Source organism: Octodon degus, unplaced genomic scaffold (assembly GCF_000260255.1).
Source record: "Octodon degus isolate 3935 unplaced genomic scaffold, OctDeg1.0 scaffold00082, whole genome shotgun sequence".
NCBI lineage: Eukaryota > Metazoa > Chordata > Mammalia > Rodentia > Octodontidae > Octodon > Octodon degus.
The window spans coordinates 11,488,093-11,503,409 of NW_004524658.1; the positions used below are offsets into that span (position 1 = coordinate 11,488,093).

At 39.2% G+C, this 15,317-nt stretch overlaps 1 protein-coding gene across 4 annotated transcripts in view; it reads right to left on the reverse strand.

Annotated features, from left to right (window-relative positions):
- The window catches only part of Cacnb4 (calcium voltage-gated channel auxiliary subunit beta 4), a 313,335-nt gene that overhangs the window by 28,512 nt on the left and 269,506 nt on the right, over positions 1-15,317 (reverse strand). For 3 of the 4 annotated variants that reach the window (XM_023721339.1, XM_004636661.2, XM_023721338.1), the window contains 5 exons: positions 14,327-14,403; positions 12,723-12,742; positions 12,418-12,498; positions 11,140-11,198; positions 1,738-1,847 (listed from right to left, as the gene is read on the reverse strand). In XM_023721339.1, coding sequence (XP_023577107.1) covers positions 1,738-1,847; positions 11,140-11,198; positions 12,418-12,498; positions 12,723-12,742; positions 14,327-14,403 — 347 coding nt within the window. Of the gene's footprint in view, positions 1-1,737; positions 1,848-11,139; positions 11,199-12,417; positions 12,499-12,722; positions 12,743-14,326; positions 14,404-15,317 lie in introns of those variants that run through there. The other variant, XM_023721340.1, reaches the window with a different exon arrangement.

The window sequence follows — 15,317 nt, forward strand, 5'->3', positions numbered from 1 at the left end:
CCACATGCCAGCCAGCCCCGCCCCCTGGTGGGCTGAGCTGGCCACACACACACACACACACACACACACACACACAAATAAATAAATAAAATTTACAAAAAAAAATGTATTTAGTAACCAGCTAATACACAGGCTCAATGATAATCTATGATAGTAACCACTGCTGCACTGCAGTGGTCGTGAGTCATGCAGAGTAAAGGTGAAAATCAGTGACCCAAGGTACTCTCACCCACCCCACTGACTTGGATGACAGGTGACTAGATTGTAAGGACTTCGCAGAATAGGCACGAAACCTCTGGGCAGTGCAGATGGCTGATGCAGTAAGGCATCTTCACTTACATTTTTCAGTGTCTTTTAATTTCTCAGAGGAAAAAGTGGCTCAAAGATACTTTGAGGAGTCAAGGGAGGGCAGAAGGTAAGACAGAGAAGAGACACTTAATGTGAAAAATCTTCAACCTAACTTAATGTCTTCTTTACTCATGAGACTTGACTTCTTCAGTCATAAAATCTGATCCACCTCAATACTGTCATGGACACCTGCTGAAGGCAAAAATACTATTCCTATAAGAATGTTTTATTCTGTTGAAGGCTCTAAACCTAGTTCTAAGGAAGGAACCATGAATCTACCTTTCACAAACATTCGACAATTATTTCTTTTGGCATATCTAGCTTTTCTTCACAAAGCAACCATCCTACACAAATTGACTGGTAATTACTATATGCTGATCTTGTAGCAGGAATACAAACAGAGATGCTGATTTGCCTCTTTCCCATTTGCATAATCTCTGAAGTAGGATCAAGGCACAGTCTTTAGTGGATCCGTGATGAGATGGAGAGTGTGAGCTCTGTTTTGGAAAAAAGTTTTCTAAGTTTTACATTATGTATACAGCCCATATCAGTAGGTTTTTTTTTTTTTTTTTTTTTTTTTAATGTAGCAGCATGGAAGAGGCCTGCCTTTTCTAGTTAAAACAAGGTGCTCTCAGAATGTCAAAGAATAATGGAGATTCTTAGGAAGGATTCTACTTCTCTCTTGACAATTGCAGAGTCTATGAACAAGCTTTCAAAATGAGTAATATGATTTACCAGAGGCATGATCTTACTGGTCATACCCTGTTCATTCACACCCTCTTCTTTTTCTATGTCATGGTGAATTTTAGGATGGTTTTAGATTAGTAGCCTAAAAAGACATGTTTAAATTCCCGGCATGTCATTCAGGGTGGATGCCATAGTCAATTAAAGGTGTGACTATTTTGTAAACTACCAAGTAAAAAAAGAAGCAACACTAAGAGCACCATTGTCTAGTTAGTTCTAAAGATCTGAGAAAGTTGAACATCTTACTTCCTTTCATGTCAGCTGTGACTCAGGTATGACAGCTATCATGAGCCTAACTGAGAACCTTAGGCAAAGCGGAGATGAGTGGTTTCATGTGGCTAGGAAGTAACTGACTAGGACAGCCCCTTGAGGACTCTTCCCACCAGACTACTAATTAGCTAACTGACAGGGAGCAAGGCCCATGAGGTAGGAACAGAGAGGAAGGGAGGGAGGGAAGGAGAGGGAGGGAAGGAGAGGGAGAGAGAAACTCTGATTGCCCCAGGATCTGCTCTCTTGGTGTCCATGCTAGGAGTCTCTTCAGTTATTCAGCACTTCTCTATTCAGATCAAAAAGTAAATTGGAAATACATTCACAGATGTTCCATGTGTCATCTTGATCTGAAAGTCCCACTTTTGCACATCTTACCTAAGCTGGACCGGGTGTTCGAACGTTCAATTATTGCTCTCTTGCTGGGATTATTTAGGACAGACCTCTTAGCAAGAGAAATGTCAGCTGTCACTCTCGTTATTGATATCCTATGAAGAGGAACACAGAAGAGAAAAAGCCAGTAAAAATGTTACGGGGCTCTGCAAGCAATTTATAACCACAGTACTTAATAACTACATTACATATTACAGTGGAACCACTGGATAATAGGCTTTAGCCACAAGTATTTTAAACAGGTTTTGGCTAATATTAAAACACAAACAGAGCAGAATGGAGGAAATATTTTGGCTATTAACTGAAAATCTATTCCAGAAAAAAATGTTCTACCTCCATTAGAGCCTGCCTTGCCAAATTCCCTTTATAATGCGTACCTCACAACACCAGGAGTGAATGAAAACATATGAATAAACCATGCTCTTTCTAGGAAGCAACAATACAAATTCTTCACAATTCACAGTTGATTTCCTCTTAAACAAGATTCAGAATCCAAAAACTCTGCCCCAGCATTTCAGTGCTGCTAGCCAAAGGGAAGAAGCCTCTTCATTTTGATCACCAATGACAATTAACTCATTAATAGCTAATTTGTGACACATGAAGCATTTCTCTACAGGCCCAAAGGGAGGCTTTACTTGTTAGAACGTGAGAAAATGGTTTCTGCAGGCATACAACCCCCAGCACATTCACATATGACTTTGAACTTATATGATGGGCAGGAATAAGACAGCATGAGGTCAAGGTGAGCATGCTACCAGAACTGTGGTGGATTAGAACATTTCCTCCAGTCATACAAGAAAAGAAGAACACAGTAAATGGAAAGAGACAGAGGAGTCTGTTTGGATATAATTTACCAATTGAGAACATCTGGAACTTAACATTTTAAAACCTTTTAAACTGAGACTACTTAACCTCCATTGATAATGTACTATAAATGAAAGTTTGCAAACAAAGGCCTAGGGATGTTGGGGGGGGGAGGAGAGAGAGGAGAAGAGGGAGGGGAGGGGGAGGAGGCAGGAAGAAGGGAGAGGGGAGAGGGGAGAGGAGAGAGGAGAGAGATTGCTTTCCTTAGCCAGTTACTGCCATCACAAGGCCTTTCTCTACCCTTATCTTCACAGTTTAGCAGGATTCCCAGAAAGAGGACAAGAAATAGCACCCTCCCCCTTTACAAAGTGCAAGTGTACCCATTTGCCTCCACGTTTAAACTCCTTTGGAAAGGGAGTAGAGTTATTAGTGATTACTGAAGCACATGGCCAATACTTTCAGCACTGTAAGGAGTCTTCGTATCTAAATCTAGTTACCTGAAGCTTTGAGAAGAATTTAAAATAATCTTTTTTAACAAATGGGGTTGGAAATCACTTCTTTAAAGCAACAGGCTATGCAAAAATTCTAATGCCATTTTAAAGCAAGGCACTGCTTGCCTATATTGTATTTATATGCTGTAGGAGATCTGGACTTTTTAATTTTTAATTTTAGAACTTTTAAGCCCTGATAACTATCTGAATCAACCTTAAATTGTCTTCTTGCAGAAACCAAAAATTTTGAAGAACTACCTCAGGGATCATTTGGAGAACAAGTTGGCAGGACTCAAACTATGTCACTGTCAATGCCAAACACCTCTGCATTTGTTTTTTATTTTTGGGTTTATACATGACTTCATTGTAAAAATTTGTTCAATTGCTAAAATACGTTGGAAAACACTGATGTAACAACTTCTTCATTTTTAGCAAGGAGGAAACTGAAGCAGAGGGAGTCCCACAGGGTTCTGTATCCTACAAGGATTTGAACTAGTCCCCTGGGAATCGGGCCAAGGTGTAGAAATCTGACTCCCTCATTCTTTTTCAGGTCAGTTTTCTTCTCCAGCAACCCGGAGTCCTCTGATATGAGCCATGTCATCAGTGCAGACCCACAGCCTTGGATGCAGGTCAGGTTGGCAGTGAGTGAACCCCACGTCTAAATCTCCTTGACTCAGTTAACCAGTGCATCTTTAAGCACCAAAAGCTCACAGGCAGCTCCTTTACTTTCTAGAGCAGAACTTGTGTGCTTCTGGGTCTCTTATGTTAAGACTGGAGTTGCTCGGTAGAAACATATTGTCGTGTTCCAGAGTAGTCCAAACACAATGACTGGAAACAAGTGAATGTCTTTACAGATAGAATTCAATCTTCTAGAATATTGGTTTTGGTAGGTCCAAAGATTCTATCCTGCTTAAGTGAAAATAAAATTACCTAGCTCTACACAAGCCAAATTGTTACTTTTGGTTTGAAAACTTCAAAGCAATCATTAACAGATGCATACACTATTATAGCTCTCTATTACAAAAGCATTTTTATAACTCCATTTTAAAAACACAACAAAAGTTTTAAAAAATAAGGCAAAAAAGGCTTAGTATATTAAAAAATAGGAAAAGATGTGGGCAATAAACATTTCTTTTTTGCTGTACTTTCCAATAAAAACACTAATTCATTTGCTACTATAACTTATTTGTTCATAAAAATAGACCTTCAGGAAGCAAAGCTCTAAAAAGGTAGACAGAGCCCCAGAAACCCTTCAATAAGACAAAGTAGGAGTTTCTCTTTTAAAGATGCTCATTATTATCAGAATTAGACCCCAACGCCCAAATTCTTTATAATATACATATTTTTATATAATATATAATATAAACATATATGTCTTTGAGGTCTGGTAAGCATCTTTATTAATACACATCTTCATAGTTTTCTTGGAAACTTTTCTGTGACATAAGTAGTTACATGCTGGCAGGTAAAGGACTAACAGTTCAGTTCCCCAGAAGACTGGGTATAGCAGCAAAAGTCCTTGAAATTTAGCAAACCAGTGGCACCATGGCTCACCAACTTAATTTCTTCCACAATTCTGGTTGCAAACCAAACTGGATGAAAACCAAATCAAATTTCCCCATAATGTCAACACTGACCCTACTAACCACTGTGTTTATATTCTCTAAATTAATAACCCTGTCTCCCAAGTGCTTTTACTTTGGAATTCATCTTAACTGCTGCAATCCATCAGTGTGTGTTAATTTCTTCCTAAAGATAATACTTTCAGTTATGACACAAAAATAGTACTTCATGTTGGTAATATAACAGTTGTGAAATCCTTCTATATTCTCTCCTTGTTACTTCTAATATGCAGCCCAATCAGCATACCTTTAAAAAAACTGAGTATTTGTAGGGGAAGTTCCAAAGAAAGGGACGGTACACTGTCAGAACAGGGATGAAAGGCACAGGAGGACCTGAATGCTTCCCTGGCTCTTTCTCTTGGTGGTTGCATGGTTGGTCATATACAACTCACGACATTTTTTTGGAACCTAGAAATCCTAATCAACAAAATAATGACAGCAGATGCATCATGACAATCTCCTGGAGTTACAATTAGGACCTAACAAGGTAATGTTTAAGACTACATTCTTAAATAATTATTCTCACTTCCTATGTGGACAACACCTATATTATGTATACAAGGCAATTACTGGGGATTTGAAGACTTGAAGGATATAGTTTCCTTAGATGCTGTCCTCAAAAGTTAAGCAATCAATAATAAACTCTCCTATCCCCAGAATTGATGAAATTCACATAAGCTGAAAGGAGTGGTGAATTAGGTCAGACATGATGTAATAAAAAATAATGTCAACATTCAAGTTTAGCAAAAAAGCATCTGATTATCTCTAATAATTAGCATCCAGTTTGAGTGTCCACAATGAGTTGACATTTGAATAGAGCTTAATAAAAGGAGATGATGGGGATGTTATTGATTATGAAACAGAAGTCACTGTTGGCTCTTCCACTTGTCTGCAATTATGAATTGTTTTCATTCCTGTGTACTGTGAGTGCTTTGTGATAGCATCAGTTGTTCCCATTTCCTTTATACTCTAAATGCATATTAAATACTTTTAATGTATATCATCTTTTAGTATCTCTCTAAATTGTACTCTTAGCTCTTCCTCTTTTAAATTTGTTTGCAATCCCTCTTTATTTTCATTAACAGTGCCTTGGCTAATAACTCCCATCTAAGATTCTATTCCTGCAGATTTTGAACTTCAAGGCATGACCATGTTAGTTACAAAATATCTGATAAATGATATAGAGCTGATTGGTTCAGTTATCAAAAGCCTAAAGTAACAGCTTTTAGAATATCTCAAATGATTGGCGTTGGTCCACACTCTACAACTGACTTGCTTGCTGTTTGGCCTAAGATTCAACCAGGTGAACAAATTTTATCAGAAAGCATGATATCCAGGGCATGTTTATGGTAATAAATGAAGGGGGAGGATCTGTGCCCACTGGCATGTACTGTGTCCTCACCAGGGTATGAGTGCCACTGTGGCTGGTTATAAGGCTCTCCTAGCAGTAGTCTGTGAGCAAGAATCACTAGAACCTGTAGATATTCATATAGCCAAAGGGCTCTCAGGAATAATTTAGCATTGTAACTTTCATTTTTCTTACATGTGTCACAGATAGGCCCACAACAGCAGCTACAGAAGCAAAAATTATATAATCAGTAGGTCTAAACTGAGTCAATTTTTAATGAAACAACAAACATTCAAATTTATGATTTTATAATAGTCAAGCAGTTGGACTTTAGTCTACTTCAGTGAACTGGCTTCTCACCAAGATCTGAAAAGGGGCATTAAATAAGAAATCTTCCCAGGTAATGGATCCTTTTTTGCTCTTTCTTTTTGAAGAATAAGAGGACATTCTCTTGATTATTTTGTTTAACCTACTGCATTCACAACCTATGATACACTAAATAGAACTTACTGTTTATGTTGTATCACTGGGCCTTCTGTGTAATTGTTCTCTTGGATGATTTCAATTAAAAACTATTTTTTTCATTAATCAGTAAAACAATGCAACAGCTTGTCATTGCTCAAAATGTAAGAGTATTTCCCATACAGAAGGCACATTAGTCACTGAGAAGCTACTGGCCAATTTTTGTCTTCCTTATTGAAGTCTCCACATACACTCATCAAAGAACTCATTGTTTTTGGGCTACATTAGCTTCTTAATATTTGAAATGTATATGTTTGTCCTACTCTGTCATACACAGTCCCCTTCACAGCTAATTCTCTGCCTGTCCTTTTACTGCTGCTAGATTCTTCCTTCAGATTCTCTGCCATATCATCAGACCCCATCAATACCTGGCTTTGAAATTTTAGTTCTATTTCTATTTAAGTGAACTTCAATTTTGTGTCTGCAGTAATTGATGTGGACAATCTACATTGATTGATTCAAGATAGATCTGTGCTATTATAATTAAATGAATTTCCTCTTTCTGGATTTTAGGCCTGAGGATGACAAGATTTTTCATTTTTGAAGCCAGGAATTAAGTCAATCACTTTTTCTTTACTAAATTATATAAAATCTTTTCTTTTTTTATTAGCCTTAGCTTTCAAAGTTCTAATGATTATGTTGTTCATTGGTTGGTTCTGTGGGGATCAAAATAATCCAACACACACAGAGGCTGTACAATGGAGATTTGTTCAGATCAAAGACAGCTAGGGCGGGGCTGGAGAGATGGCTCAGTGGTCTAGGGCACCTACTTGGAACAAGCTTGGCAAAGCACAGGGACCGCGGTTCGGTCCTCCAGCACCACATGCCAGCCAGCCGCGCCCCCTGGTGGGCTGAGGTGGCCACACACACACGCACACACACACACACACACACACACACACAATAAAAAAATGTTAAAAAAAAAAAAAAATTAAAAAAAAAAAAGACAGCTAGGGCACTAAGGCATGAAGCCCTGGCTAGAATGGCCTTCTGTGAAGGCTCCATAGGTAGAAACAAGTAACACCAAGCGTAGCTGAAGGAACTATGCAGCTGCAACCAAGAGCAGAAGCCTGTGCCGTGTGAGTCAGCTGCCTTTGATCCCTGCAGCGCTCCATGAAGGTCAGTGGTATGGCCCGGCAGGCCCACCACAGCGCAGAAGCAAGGCTGCAGCTTCTAAGCGGAGTCTCAGTTCAGCTGTTTGTTTGTAATACACTCTTAGGAGGTGAATCCCCAGAAGTTTTCAAACAGGAACAGATTGTCTATCTGATTGTGGCTGTGGCAGAAGGAAGATTAAGACTTGCAGAACGTCCTTCTCTTCCAGTGCCAGCGTTCCATGATCCAGTGCTCCTCACTGGTTTTCTTTGAAATTGGTCATTCTAATGCCTTTCTTCTTGGAAAAAAAACAGTAGAAAAGGATGAATATGCCTCTGTGAGCCCTCTGTATCTGCGAGGTGACTGTGGAAGAGACTGTTACTGGCTCAAATCAGGTGGCACCAACTTTCTACCCGATTCTCTCCTCCTCTGCTTCACTGTCCTTCCCACACAGGAACACATGCTTCACACTGCTAAGTGAGCAACAATAAACTTCTACACGGTTAAAACCATTATGCACTTTGGGTCAAATTTATTAAAGCAGGTTGCCTGATATTAATGTACTTAATAATATGTACATTAATAATGTACTTCAAATAACATCATAGAAGCATTATTCTTGAACTAATTTTTCAATTATTGGAACTAATATCTCAGTTTATTTTCTTTGTATATAGTCCCAGAAACTAATGATTTTTTTTTTTTTTTTTTTTTTTTGTACAGGGTCTACAAGGTCTCACTGCACAGATTGGACTCATAGTGATCCTCCTGTTTTCAGTCACCCAAGGGCTGGGATTACAGGCATGCACTGCCACACCCAGTCTCTATCACCATCTCAGCATGCCCGGGAGTGGGGCTGGCAGGGTACACCTGGGGATTTTTAATACGATTATCCAAGAAGCTTTTCTTTTGACAAATACAGAGATAGTTAGATATAATTTGTACATAAAGATTATATAGATTTATATATATAATTTATACTTAAAGCATTGAATTTTTTTCTTTAAAATGCTGTATATTTTAAAATCTGAAGATATTTAAATTTTAAAAATTAATTGGCCCATTTAAGGTGGTACATTGGATAGCATTACCCTGATTACTCAATATACATTATTTATATTATCTTCATTTTTTATTTATTTTTATTTATTTTTTTTGTCTTTTCAAAGTTTTATTGATAAACATATAGCAATGAGACAGTTTCAAATCAAATCGAAAGTACAGTTTCAACAAATAATACACTGCATATATTCTTCTTAGTGGTTAATTGCTGTACAAGATGCAGACTTGTGATCCTACTTACAAACACCATTAGAAAAAATCATTCTATTCATTAAGAGAATGCAACTATATATCTATCCCAACCACTTTGAATACACAGATACAAAATGGACATTCATAGTTATACCCCAATTTTTTTTAAGTTCCGTTGTTGAATATTATAGGTGTGTAAACTCAGCAAAATATTCTAAAAGAGTCCAGTAGCCCACAATAGCATTGGGTCTTCTGTTTAACTGGCAATGTCAGAAATTATTGACCTGAGTCCCCCACAGCTCAACATAACAACATGGCTTTACTTCCTATATTTCGTCTTCATACTTTTCTACTGGATGGTTAAGACCAAGGTAAAGCAGGACCTGTGCAACAAGAGTTGTAGCTTTTTGGTCTGACAAGGTTAGTGAAATGCCCTCAGGATTTATCCTGAGATCCTGTACCTCAGATTGTAGAACCTTTGTCAGTGTCAGCCATGTGGATGAGTCACGGCCAATGCTTGGCCAATGTGCTCTCTGTGAATGCCTGAGAGAGTGTCTTCTCCCCATGTGACTCTCCTAAGGCACACTCTACGTCATCGATCACTTTCTTCTTTGGCCCCATTATCTTCTTGATCAGAAAATTTGGGACATTACCAAGGTACATGACGTTACAGTACAAGTTCTCATATGTCCTGAGTCTTAATTGACCTTAGAAGGCTAGGGCCAGAATGTTGGCTTTCCTTGTAGCCCTCCTTTTTCTCTAATTTTGGTCTGCAAACTTAGGTTGTTAACCATCCAGAAGACAAGCTTATTGTTATTATCAAACGATTTAGGCTATCAAGCTTAACCTCACTATCTCACTGCATTTCAAACATCTTAGGCATAATAAGGAACAGGTATTTTTCATCAAGTATTGATATGTTGAACCTTAAGTCCCTACATAATATGATAAAGAACATCTAAAAATTAGATTATATTTTAAAAATAGGATAAAGAATTCTATGCTTCTCATGTTTGCACATAAGTCCAAAAATCTCACCATATACAACCTTGAAGCAGGACAGTCCCACAGTATTCCTTTTCCTGTCTCTATCTTCATTTTTTAATCACTTCAATTTTTTCATGTAGTTTTTATTAATTAATTTATTTATTTATTTATTTTTTGCGGAACTGGGGATTGAACTTAGGCCGTTGTGCTTGCCAGGGAAGCACTTATTCTACTAAGCCATCTCCTGGCCCTTATGTAGTTATTTTTACATGAAATATATTCTGCACTGTGGCAGAACTTGTGCTCTGTATTGTCATTACAGATTTTGACCATTTCTTTGAAAAACACAGAAACTCTACTGAGACATTTTTCACAATACTTAAAAGACAAAATTATTTGATGACTGGGCAATACTGATGATGGATCAAAGGAGGATGCACATAACGCAGACCTCTAAATTAACAAGACCTGAGTTAAGATGTAGCTTAGTGGTAGAGCACTGGCCTGGCATGCATAATGCCCTGGCTTCCAAGGCCAGCAAGGGTGTAGCAGATGCCTGTAGTTCCAGTTACTAGAGAGACTGGGATGGGAGGAGCATTGTATCTAGGAGTCTAAGCCCAGTCTGGGCAACACAATGAAACCCTGTCTCATAAAAGCAAGGAAGAGAAACCATGTCAGAAAGCGGAAGCCAAACTCTGAAAACTAAAATAGTAACCTTCTCTTTCTCTCTCTCTCTCTCTCTCTCTCTCTCTCTCTCTCTCTCTCTCTCTCTCTCTTTCTCCAAATAAGTACTATTTCCTGCAGTAGTCACTCTGGAGGGTTTGTGATGAAAATTATTCTTGGATTCTCCTTTTGAGAAAATTTAGTACTTTATACCTTCATATCACACACACACACACACACACACCCCTGTCAAATAATATTATTCACTGTGACCAGTGAGTGATAATATTCATCAGAAAAATGTATTTTAATTAATTTTTTCATGCAAACCACTTTGGCACTAATTCACTAGTAAGAGAAAATAAAGACAAGCACATTTCAATAAAACAAGTGAATTAAATTCCTTTGTAAGGCCCTTTTCTCTTCAGGGACTCAATGCTATAATTTATAATTTCAGAGCTTTTACTGTGTCCTTCCCAAGAGTACAGAATTAACTTTTAATTAGAGCACTTCTACCACCACTGGAATGTAGATTCACAAATCAATTTATCACACATGTCCAGTTAAAGGAAAAATAAAAATACAAAATGTCTATATGTCTCACCTCCCATCAAACCTGTGCTTCAGGAAATCAAAGAGGGCTTTCTGCATCATGTCTGTTACCTTTGCAGAGGTGAGAAAAAAAGAATGAGGCAAACACAGGCAGCGAGAGAGAAGTCAAAAGTGAGAGGGGAGGCAGGGTAGGGGCTGTGACTGAGAGAGACCTCATTACTACAACCAGTTGTCTCCCATGGGGATGTTATCTCTGAAGGTGTTTCTCATGCATAACTGAATGCAGCTGCTGCCCGCCCCCTCTGTCCTCCTCTGGAGTGCCGAGGAATGAGCCAGCAGCACTCACCAGGCCCACAGCAAGTCCTTTTCCCTCTTCCTTCATTAGGTGCTGGAAGTGCAGCTAGGAGACAAAAAGCTGGCCCTGTCCACAAGTGCTGGCCATCCTTGGCGTGCCTGGGCTGTGCTTGCCTCCAGTGAGGGACAGTGAGAGGCCTCTGAGCTCAGCTTTCCTGCTGGTCTGTGCTTGTTCACAAGAATTCTCCCTGCTCACTATCTTGCCCATCACTCTGATATTTTCAACTCAGGAAAACAAAGAGACCGGATTCTTAGATCTGTCTCAAGAGATTTGCTTATTCATTTAACCAATGTATACTAAGTGCCTACTATTGTCCTGCCTCAGTGGGAATGGAGCCCTGGAGGGTAGCCACCTTCAGATTTAAATGCCACCTCCTCCCTATTTTTACCTATGTTTGCCCAAATGGCAACATCTGAAATGTCATGCATTTAAATGTCCATTTTTTGCCTTAATGCATGGTTAATCTCCAGATTTTGCTAATATGTTTAGTGGGGTTTTGCCTCAATGTCCTTAAAAAATAAGTAAGACAGAACATATCTGGTAAAATATGCCATTGTCTCAAGCACCCAGTCAGGTGAAATTAGTTGGTACATTGAGGACTCAGGTTTAGTGGAAGACGGTATCTATTCCCTTGTGCTGTTAATTATTTTTGTTTCTATGAATAACAGCAAAGGTTGAGATAACTGAAGTTTTGCTCTTTGAATTTAATGCAAAGTGAATCTTCTACCAGAATTTCCCATTGCAAATGTTTTGAGGGCGATATTTCTAAACAATGTAGTATATAAAAGATGAAACATGTACAAGAAAGGAAAGAAAGGGCCAGGGCCACCAAAGTCATTGCTGTACCCTCCTCCTTGTGGGTGAATGTAGCTGCCCAGAAGTTCCTATAGGTGAACAAACCCTGGAGGAGCAAGCACCCCCAGGCCTATCTCCTGGGTTCTCCGTCAAGAGAAGAGTAACAGATGGCATCTGTACCTCATAACCTTTCAGTGACGGCCCCACCAACACCACTGGACGCATTGATGGCACAACGTCGTAAGGAGGAATGTGCTCCGTCTGAAAAAGATGATTTGACATGCACCACATGGTCAGTCTGACTGTAACATCCGGGCAGCTGAAACACTTACAATTTTCAGGCAGAACAATACATGATTACCAACGGTCCCCACAGAGGAGGCTCCGCCCTCAGTTCAGAGTCATTTAGACACTGAAATGGAGCTTTGCCGGCAAATATGTATAGGTACCTTAACAGTAAGTTTAAAAAAGGAAACACAACTTACCACTTTTTGCTTCTGTTTTGCTAAAAGACAACAATGAGAGCCATATCAAAATATGCAATCTCTGTAAGTGATAATACATGAGTTTAACAGAAGGAAGAATGTACCCAGTTTTCCTTGTAATTACCCTCACCACTTCCCTATCTCCCACTCTGGAAGGTGCAGTTTTATGATTTCATTCTGGAACCACCATTTTTGAAAACATACGAGAAATACATAACTTCCTTCCAGTGTAAATAACCTTCTGTCTTGATTTCATGCTGGAATTGGGCTGGGGTGCTAAACAGGCTCTCCTCACAGCCCTGGAAAGTTTTAGCCATGGGTTGCTCCTGGGCTACCCACACCCCAGAGTAAGCTGCAGACAATAAAACGTGATAGGATAGAACAGTGACAATCTGAGCAAAAATGACTCATCTCACAGTCACTAGTGTACGTATGGTGAACCATGAGATAACTGCAGGTTGTTAGTCATTTTTGCCCATTTTCTAGAATACTGACAGAATTTTTTTCTAATATGCTGCTTTCAAACTTCAAATCAAGGGACAAGTACTTATTCATCTTCTTTCCTGTTTCTGTCCTGTTTCTTTTCTTTTCTTTTCTTTTCTTTTCTTTTCTTTTCTTTTCTTTTTGTGGAACCGGGGATTGAACTCAGATCCTTGCGTTTGCCAGTCAAGCGCTTATCCTACTGAGCCATCTCCCCGGCCCCTCTTTTCTGTTTCTCATAGTGAAGAGCTACTATGTCCTGAATGTCCAGCAAAGGGGAATGAAGCAAAACTTACTTAATAACTGATGAAAGCAGCTTTGGCACCATTCACACAGGTCCTGTCTGCTGGGCAAAACCTAGCTGTGCAGTATGGTTCAGAGCTGTGGAGATCAGGAAGATCTCCACATATAAGAACCTTGTACTCAGAATGGCTGGAGAGCCAATCTAGTTGTGACATGAACAGATCTGCCATTCGGAACTGCCAATACCTACTATAGCATCAGATCTGGGTCAGAATGAGATGACTCTACAGGAGTCAGGAAAGTGGTGGAAGAAAAATTCCTGGGAGGTAAATATCCATAATTTCCAAAGGCACAGCAAATTCCCTCTGACCCACCACTTCCTCCATTACTAATTCCAGCTGTCTGCTCTCCAAACATACACATGAGTCGTCTGGGTCCTTGCTCACTCTCGGCTTCACTAGTCCCCATTCACAGCTTAGACCATATCAACACAAACCTAAAGTTCCACATGGAAACTGAGCACAGCCCTGGCTTCAGAGCCCCAGGTTCTTTATTTCTATTGGCCCTCACCATCTTAAAGGCCATTAGGATGTTGGCTAGGGAGTGAACGTGCTGCAAATCAGTTCACTTGATGGACAGTTACTAATCTTTGAGGTACATATGATTTTTCAAAATTACAATATAATGATCTGAATTTTTATATCTCTCAAGTACTCTTCAAGCCAAATTATCATAGAAAGCAAAAGAACAACGAAGCATTATATAAAAAACCTTTAAATCAAGCCTTTAACTAATATCCAAATTAGTAAAAATATTCACACATGTATTCCAATATTCAAAAAGAAACATACTCTATTAAAAAGACTAACCTAACTCCTCACCTGTTGATGTGGGAGTTGCTCGAAATGTCCCTGATACCATTTCTCCAAGACTTGAGGAAGAATTTCCACTTGATTTCCTAGGATATAGAAAGGAGCTTAAGACTCCTCAGATTCTTTGAAAATGGAATTTGAGAGTACAAGGTTTTCTTTGGCCATAATGCAACTAAATTATTCAAAACACACCAAATCCTGCTAGAGAAGAACTTCAAGAATCTGTTCCAATGTTTTCTTTGAACTCACTTCTCAGAGAAAATGGACAAGTAATGAAAACCTGAAAATATTTTGTAAAAGTATCTCTTCCACTTATTAAATGCAGAAATTAGGCAAAAGAATCCCTGGCAAGAATGTTCTTGTGAACTGCCCACTTACCCAATACCCATCACCAGCGTGCCAGCCACAGGTCAAACACAGCTCAAAACAGGCCTTGAGACCTGGAGGAGCAATTTCTTAACTATGATTGTGAGGGGTAAAAATTAAGAGCTGGCAGAAAGAAGCTGTTCATAGGTAATGTTATTTGTGACCTGAAATGAAGTTTATCGGTCACACTTGAGTCCTCCCATGGGCTTTGGAAGTTTCCCTGGTGCCCTCGGAGGTCCTTGGCAGCTCCTGCCCGAGTGTGCCTCCCTTTTTGTGCCTCAGCGTATTCTCTGCAGTTAGAGCAATCTTGTTTCTCACCCCTGGCTTGCCCCTTACTAGATGGGGGACCCTATATACCATAGTTAGTCTTGGAGCCTTAGTTTCTCTTTTTCTTTTCTTTTTTTTTTTTTCTTTTTTTTTGCGGAACTGGGAATTGAACTCAGGCCCCTGGCTTGCCAGAGCAGCACTTATTCTACTGAGCCTTCTCCCCAGCCCCTAGTTTCTCTATCTTTAGATGCAGAAGCTAACTACTCCTCATAGGGCTGGTATAATGATCAATAAGATCCTGTCTATGAGTTCCTGGCATTAAAGCTTCTCCTGCCATGGAGTTAAATATATACACAGTATTATTGAA